This window comes from Haliaeetus leucocephalus, unplaced genomic scaffold, assembly GCF_000737465.1.
Source record: "Haliaeetus leucocephalus isolate CR32 unplaced genomic scaffold, Haliaeetus_leucocephalus-4.0 Scaffold278, whole genome shotgun sequence".
In the NCBI taxonomy this organism is placed as follows: Eukaryota; Metazoa; Chordata; class Aves; order Accipitriformes; family Accipitridae; genus Haliaeetus; species Haliaeetus leucocephalus.
The window spans coordinates 110,551-118,021 of record NW_010972714.1 but is presented as its reverse complement, the minus strand read 5'-3'; the positions used below and the strand labels follow the sequence as shown (position 1 = coordinate 118,021).

General features: G+C 64.5%; 1 protein-coding gene across 1 annotated transcript in view; it reads left to right on the top strand.

Annotated features, from left to right (window-relative positions):
* Positions 1 to 7,471, top strand: part of NPR2 (natriuretic peptide receptor 2) — a gene marked incomplete at its 5' end in the record, with an annotated part of 10,640 nt that overhangs the window by 659 nt on the left and 2,510 nt on the right. Inside the window, 10 exons of the mRNA XM_010569874.1 lie at positions 4,729 to 4,928; positions 5,013 to 5,126; positions 5,398 to 5,533; positions 5,625 to 5,719; positions 5,802 to 5,934; positions 6,052 to 6,136; positions 6,249 to 6,369; positions 6,705 to 6,779; positions 6,944 to 7,021; positions 7,162 to 7,266. Coding sequence (XP_010568176.1) covers positions 4,729 to 4,928; positions 5,013 to 5,126; positions 5,398 to 5,533; positions 5,625 to 5,719; positions 5,802 to 5,934; positions 6,052 to 6,136; positions 6,249 to 6,369; positions 6,705 to 6,779; positions 6,944 to 7,021; positions 7,162 to 7,266 — 1,142 coding nt within the window. The remainder of the gene's footprint in view (positions 1 to 4,728; positions 4,929 to 5,012; positions 5,127 to 5,397; positions 5,534 to 5,624; positions 5,720 to 5,801; positions 5,935 to 6,051; positions 6,137 to 6,248; positions 6,370 to 6,704; positions 6,780 to 6,943; positions 7,022 to 7,161; positions 7,267 to 7,471) is intronic.

Genomic DNA, 7,471 nt, shown 5'->3' with positions numbered 1-7,471 from the left:
TCGGGGAGGGGAGGGGATAAAATCCTCCGTGGGGCACAGCGAGGGGCTGAGGAAGCCGTGGGATCTGTGTGGGGCACAGTGAGGGGGCAGGGGTGCGGTGGGACCCGTCTGGGGCACAGGTGGGGGGACGGGGGTGCGGTGTGGCACACAGAGGGTATAGCAAGGGGCTTGGGGGTGTGGTGGGACCTGTCTGGGGTGCAGCGAGGGGACGGGGGTGCTGTGGAGCACACGCAGGGCACAGCAAGGCGTCAGGGGGGCAGTGAGTGCCATCTGCGGCACAGCAAGGGGACAGGGGGCCGCTGAGATCCCTGGAGGGCACAGCAAGGGGCTGAGAGGGCAGTGAGATCCGTGTGGGGCACAACAAGGGGACGGGGACCCAGTGGGATTTGTGTGGGGTGCAGCAACGGACCCAGGAGACAGTGGCACCTTTGTGGGGCACCGTGAGGGTCTGAGGACACAGCGGGACCTGTGTGGGGTGTGGTGAGGGGCTGAGGACACAACGGGACCCATGTGGGGCACAGCAGAGGGCCAAGGACACGGTGGGACCCATGTGGGGTGCAGCAGGGGGTTGACAGAGTGAGACCCATGTGGGGCATGGCAAGGGGCCAGGGGCACAGCAGGACCCATGTGGGGCACAGGGAGGGGCTTGGAGCGCAGTGGGACCCGTATGGGGCAAGAGGATGGGCTGAGGGCACGGTGGGACCCATGTGGGGCATGGGGAGGGGTGGGCAAAGCGAGTTGTCTGTAGGGCGCAGTGAGGGGTGAGCACATTTTGTCACGGTGGGTTGGGGGGAGCAGCGGGACCTGCATGGGGAGGTGGGTACGCAGGGGACAAGGCAGGACATGAGACCCCTGGGCCACTCCAGTGCCAGTGGGTGGGTCTATGGCAGGGTGGGGGGCCACGGGGTCCCCCTCCCTGCCCCCCAGCCCGGTCACCCTGTGCTGGGGGAGAGCCAGGGCAGACCTTGCCCTTGGCGGGACGCATGGTGTGTGGGGCACTGGAGCCACCCTAACCTCTGCGTTAGCAGGATCAGGGTGTCCCCGGGGGCAGGCTGGAACCAGCCACCTCCTCGGAGGCTGAAGGTGATGGTGTGGACGTGGCCATCTGAAGGGCAGCGCTGGCTGTGGTTACATGCCCAGAGCAGCCTGGTGCTGACAGGCTGAGGCGTCAGTGCCATGCTGGGGCAGAGCCCCCCAGACTGGCAGCTGAGTGCCCTAGGCTGTGCCTGTCCCCGCTGCGCCCCAGGGACGGGGCTGGGGATGGCCCCACCCTGCTGATGGAGGGATAAATCAATTTGGTGCCTTGTGAGCGCCCCAGGAGAGTGGCTATATCTGGAGCAGGAGGAAATGGAGGGGCTTACGGAGGCAGCTGGAGAGCAAGGGCAGCCTGATGCTCTTTCATTATTGATGAGCGGGGTGTATCGATCCCGGAGCCAGCCGCTCTGTGATGCTTCTTAATGGATCCTGAGATGCTGTGTCATTAAGAAGGACATCGAGCTGGGACGAGTGGAGCCAGATGGGCCAGCAGGAGATGTGGCCAAGGCTGCGTGGGACCAGGCTGGGGGCGTGTGGCTGGGGTCCTTTGGGGTGCTGGACCAAGTTCCCCAGGGACTGAGGCCGGTGGGGCTGGGTCCATGGGGCTGGGCATCCCATGGAGGGCTGTGGGAGCTGAGCAGCTTGTGGCTGCCCCTCTTGTTTGCTTGGCCGAGGAGCTGGGATGGAAGCTCCCTGTGTGTGCCATCACCAGCCATGGGGTGTGGAGCTTCGCGTGGGGCGGGGGCAAAGGTCCGTGCAGGGAAAAAGGCTAAAATCAGCTATTCCTGTCAATGTTTCCGGCTTGGTGCCGTAAATCACCCTGATGGGAATCAATCCTTCCTGATGCATGGCTGCTGGGGGAGGAGGTCAGGAGTGGGCAGAGACCTGGTGGCCCTCTGAGCCAGGATGCAGGGGAGTCTGGGCCCCTCTGGTCACAGCCCAGAGATGGGGGCTGGGTGTGGGCTGAGTGCTTGGCCCTACGGGGACTGGTGCTCAGGGCTGCGATGCCGATGTTAGGTGCTTTCCTAACCGGGGTGTGTGGGACAGGGAGTGGGGACCCTGCAAGGCTGTCTCGGAATGCCCACCCCTGCATGGCTTGGCGTGGAGAGGGAAGCAGGAGCTTCGGTTGCAGCCACATCCATGTCCATGCCTTGCAATGACACCACATGTCATCCCTCTTCGTGTCACCTTCCTTCTCCCAGCTGGTGGGCAGGAGTGTGATAAACCTTTCCTGGGGAAAGCCGCTTCCCTGCCCCACCATGTGCCCCCAATGCTGCCGACCCCTGACATTCATGGCTTGTTTAAAGAGTGGGAATGGGGAAGATGTGGGCGCATCATCCCGTCCCGTGTACGGCCACCTCGCATTTCCCATTGCCCCCTCACCAGTGCCTGGGCGACGTGCAGGGGCCCACGTCTCTCCTGCCACTTGCAAAAGCGCTGATATAATTAGAGCTGTGGTTGAGGGAATTACCGGAGCATCTGCCTGCAAAGCCCAGGTCCCCTGCCTGGGGAGATGGCTGGGTGCTGCTGCTGGGATGGGAATGCATTTGGTCATTAACCCTCACAATCCCCCCAGGCGTGGGACGGCCACCTGGCCAGGGTGAGGGTCTCTGCACTGTAGTGCCCTGTGCTGGTGCGGCTGCTCAAAACTGGGATTTGCAGGGATTTGCTGCCCAAAACCGGGATTCGCCCTCACTTCAGGTTTATCTTCCATGATGCAGGGGTCAGGCAGTGTCCTGCCACCCCGTCTGCACGCTCAGGGTCCTGCCTGTCCCCTGGGGCCATGCACTCCGCCTCCTCCATCATGGGCACCCCCTAAATAAATGCCTGGGGGCAGCATGCACCCCTAGCCTCCCGGGACCCTGTTCCCCTTGTCCTCAGTGATGCTGGGGCTGCCTTTGGCCCTTCACTGTCCCCTGGGGGGGGGGGGCGTGAGCAGGCAGGGGTGCTGCTGGCCAGTCAGAAGGCTGCCAGCTGGAGGCAGCTGCTAGTGTCATGGAGAACCCCGAGCGTTGACCCTTCCCTTCTGTGTGGCTCCTGCAACCTGTCCCTGGGGAGCCGTCCAGGCGCCATCAATCCCCTTGCTTGGTAGCCTTTGACCAGGCGGGCTTTTGCCGACGCTGCCGTGGAGGCTGGCTGCCCGGGGTGTCCCACCATCTGCCACCAGCTGTCGTGGCCCCCCAGCCCGTGTGGTGCCACGGGCTGCCTTTTTCTGCAATGGCGTGGGGAGGGACCCATGCTGTGTCCCCATGGGGGGACCCTTAGCCTCCGCATGCTGTGGAGATGCTGAGCTGCCTGTCCTGGCCAAGAAATGCCGAGATGGCACATTTCTGGGTGCAGGACTAGAGAAGTAGGGCAAGTCAGGAGTGTTTATTTGAGGTATTGCAGCACTCAGAGGGAAACCATTTCAGACCCTGAAACAGGCTTTTGCTCACACACAGCCCAAGCTGCTGTGATTTCCCTCTCCCCTGTGCCCGGGAGCCGCTCCACACCTCACTGTGGGTTTCCCATGCCCATGCTGGGTTTCTTCTCCCACCCGTGGGCTGCCTCGCTGCCCCCGTGGGTGAACCTGTCAGCCCTGCTGCCTGCATGGCCGGGTGCCCTCCAGCAGCAGGGACCTTACCCCAGGGCGAGGGGCTTCCTTGCTGTCCCCAGCCCTCCCTGCACTCCGGATCCAGCCGGGGCCCCGGGCCCCCATGCAGAAGGGCTGTGCGCCGGGGCCGGCGCCCGAGCGTGACATTCCTCCAGCACCCCCCGCCGCCTCCTCCTCCTTCATTGCTCAATCCCGGGTTCCCAGCCAGGCTGGCTGGAGCGGGGGCCCTGGTTTTCCGGGGGGAGGGAGGAGGCAGTGGCAGGATCCTCAGAAAGGGCAAGGAGGGCCCCTGCCTGGGGGGGTTTCGGACACTCTCAGGTGCCTGTCCCCACGGCCCGTGGTGCCCTGTGCCAGCCCTACGCCGCCCCCCGCTTAGCACCCGGGTGGGCATCCCGTCGGGTCTGGCAGAGCCCCCAGCAGCGGGTGGGGGGCACGTGGGGCGGCTGGCCGGGGCCCGGACACCCCCTTGCTGCGTGGGTTGCACTAGCAAGATGCTCTGTTTCCAATTAGCGCCGGCGGCCGCGGAAGGTGCTGGAATCCGGGAACCTGCGCATTCCTGCCGCACGGCCGGCCGGCCGCGAACCCAAACATGGGTTTGTCCCGTTCCCCAGCCAGAGTTCCCCAGGGGCCTCTGGCGCACGGCTCTGACGCCTCTCCCATCCCCCCCGTCCCCCCCCGGGGAGCAGCTGGGGACCTGATGCCAGGGGTGGCTTTTGCTGGAGCAGGGTGCGTGTGGGTGCTGGAGCAGGGTGTGTGGGGTCTGTGCATGGGGTGTCTCCTCATATTTTGGAGCAAGGGTTCCCCTGTTCTCCTTTCCCCCTTCAGCCGAAGGTGGCTGATGGGGCAAGGGTGGGTCAGGGCCAGTGAGAGTGGTGGGGCTGAGCGGGCTCTGTGGCCACGGGGCACGTGGCATCAGAAGGTGGTGAGCCAAGCACTGCCCTGTCTGCCTGCTCCATCCTCCCCACAGCCACAAAGCGTGCCCCCGGGGTTGCTCTGCTCCATCGCCCCAAGGGAAAGCATCCCATCCCACACCTGGCTGGGGTGTCCCGGGGTGGGGTGGGGTGGCATCGCCCCCTTGACGCCCCACGTCTCGCTGGCAGTGGTGTATCTCTGCGGACCGCCGGAGATGCTGCGGCAGATCATGCAGCTGGCGCAGCGGGAGAACCTCACCAATGGCGACTATGTCTTCTTCTACCTGGATGTCTTTGGGGAGAGCCTGCGGGGTGACTCTTCCCGCGACCCCTTCAAGCCCTGGCAGCAGAGCCTGGGGCAGGACTCGGGGCTGCGCAAAGCTTTCCAGGTGAGCTGTGCCTGCCTGCCTGGGGACGGGGACCTCCCCACACTGGCCCTGGTGTGTGAACTGGGGTGCTGTGCTCTGTTGCAGATGGTGCTGGTGATCACCTACTACGAGCCCCAGAACCCCGAGTACCAGCACTTCCAAACCCAGCTTATCCTGCGAGCTAAGCAGAAATTCGGGGTGCAGCTCAACTACTCCTTGGTGAGTGAGTCCGTGATGGGGCAGTGGGGACCCTCCATGTGGGGCTGTGGCACCTCACCAGGATGCAGAGGGAGGGACATGGCCAGAGGCAATGCCAGAGGGGCCATGCCTGGCGGGAACAACCATGGGGACTGCCGTCCCCGCAGGGTGCGTGTTGGCTCCGGTGTGGGGTTATGGGGCAGTGGGTGGGTGCATGGCCCCGGTGTGGGGGTCCTGGGGCCAGGGTGTCCTGCGTGCGTGGCCGCGGGTGTGCTAAGGTCCCCCCTGGCAGATGAACCTGGTGGCGGGGTGTTTCTATGATGGGATGCTGCTGTACGCCATGGTGCTGAACGAGACCCTGCAGGAGGGTGGCTCCAAGAAAAACGCCACCCACATCATCGAGAAGATGCGTGACCGCAAGTTCCAGGGTAATGGTGGGACAGGGACAGCTGGGCTGTGGGTGCCACAAGGGCAGTGGAACCTGGTCCCTGTCCCACCTTGGTCTTGCTTCTCCCACAGGGGTGACGGGGCTGGTGAGCATGGACAGCAACAATGACCGGGACACCGACTTCAACCTATGGGCCATGGGTGACCCCGAGAGCGGGCAGTACGAGGTGGGGGCTGGCAGTGGGATCCTGCTGGTACCCGGGACTGGGGGACGGGATGCTGGGGGGGCCTCAGCTCTCTCTGCTGTAGGTGGTGGGACACTACTCAGGCGTGGAGAAGCAGATCCACTGGCTGGGACGACCCATCCCCTGGGTGAAGGGGGCCCCCCCCTTGGACAACCCACCCTGTGTCTTTGACGTGGATGACCCTTCCTGCGATAAAAGTGGGTGTACTGGCTCCCCATGTCCCTCCGTCCCCAGCACCCTTCGCTGTGGGTGCATGGCAGCCTGGAACCTGTGGCCAGCTGGGCCACGCTGACATCCCCTCCTCCTGCCTGCAGCCCCCCTCTCCATGCTGGCCATCGTGGCTTTGGGCACCGGCCTCACCTTCGTCATGTTTGGCATCTCCAGCTTCCTCATCTTCAGGTCAGTTGGGGCTGGGGGAGCCTCTGCCTGGGCACCAGGCACCCCTCAGCCTGTGGCATTGGGGCAGGCAGAGCAGGGGTGTAGGGGGCCTGACCCCCCATGTGCCCCCCAGGAAGCTGATGCTGGAGAAGGAGCTTGCCAGCATGCTCTGGAGGATCCGTTGGGACGAGCTGCAGTTTGGGAGCCCTGAGCGGTATCACAAGGCAGCGGGCAGCCGGCTCACGCTGTCCCTGGTGAGAGCTACCAGCCCTGGGGCACCACCCTCCTCCTGCCCCTGCCCCTGTGCTGCCCTCCCTCCCTGCATGACACTCTTCCCTTGTTGATCCCCTGCATGGCCCTCCATCCCCTGCAGACACACTCTTGATTCATCCCCTACATCCCCTGCAGCACACCACACCTCATCGTACAGTCTTTACCCTCCCTACAGAGTGTGCAGAACTTGTCCTGATCTTGCAGAGCTTGTCCTGCACCATTCCCTGCACACCCCTGGGTGTCCCGGCCCTGCTCCACTGGTGCCTGTCACCCCCTGCCCCAGGGTCCCCATCCCTAACCCCCTCCTTCCCTGCAGCGTGGCTCCAGCTACGGCTCCCTGATGACCACCCATGGCAAGTACCAGATCTTCGCCAACACCGGCCACTTCAAGGTCAGTGCAGCAGGTGGGGAGCTGAGCCCTCCCCCTGAAAGCCCCCAGCCCTGTTGCGGTGCTCCCCCCTGGCTGCACCCCCACCCTATGGGGTGCTGGCACCTTGTCTTCTCCCCACATCTGCCCAGTGGGCACTGACCTCTTCCCCCTCCCTGGCACCCCAGGGCAATGTGGTGGCCATCAAGCACATCAACAAGAAGCGCATCGAGCTGACGCGGCAGGTGCTCTTTGAGCTGAAACACGTAGGTTTGGGGTCTGGGCTGGGGTGGGCACCCTGCTTGGGGGTACAGAGGCTGGTTCTAGCAGTGGGAGGGGGGCTGGTGGGAGCAGCAGCCTGTCCCCTCTGACCTCAAGCCCATTTCGGCTCTGCTTCCACCTCCAGATGCGGGACATCCAGTTCAACCACCTGACCCGCTTCATTGGGGCGTGCATTGACCCCCCCAACATTTGCATTGTCACTGAGTACTGCCCGCGGGGCAGCCTGCAGGTAGGGGGGGCTTGGGGGCACCGTGGGTGACACACACACGCTCCTGGTGACCTGGCTGGGCTGGGTGTTGAGGACAGGGCTGTAGATGCTGGTGGCCACCCAAGCCCCACAGGACTCACAGCAGAGCTGCCCAAACAGGCGTCAGAGGCCAGGGGAGGGAAGGGGGTGGGAGCTGCAGAGCCCCCCCCCCCCCCCCGCCCGGGGG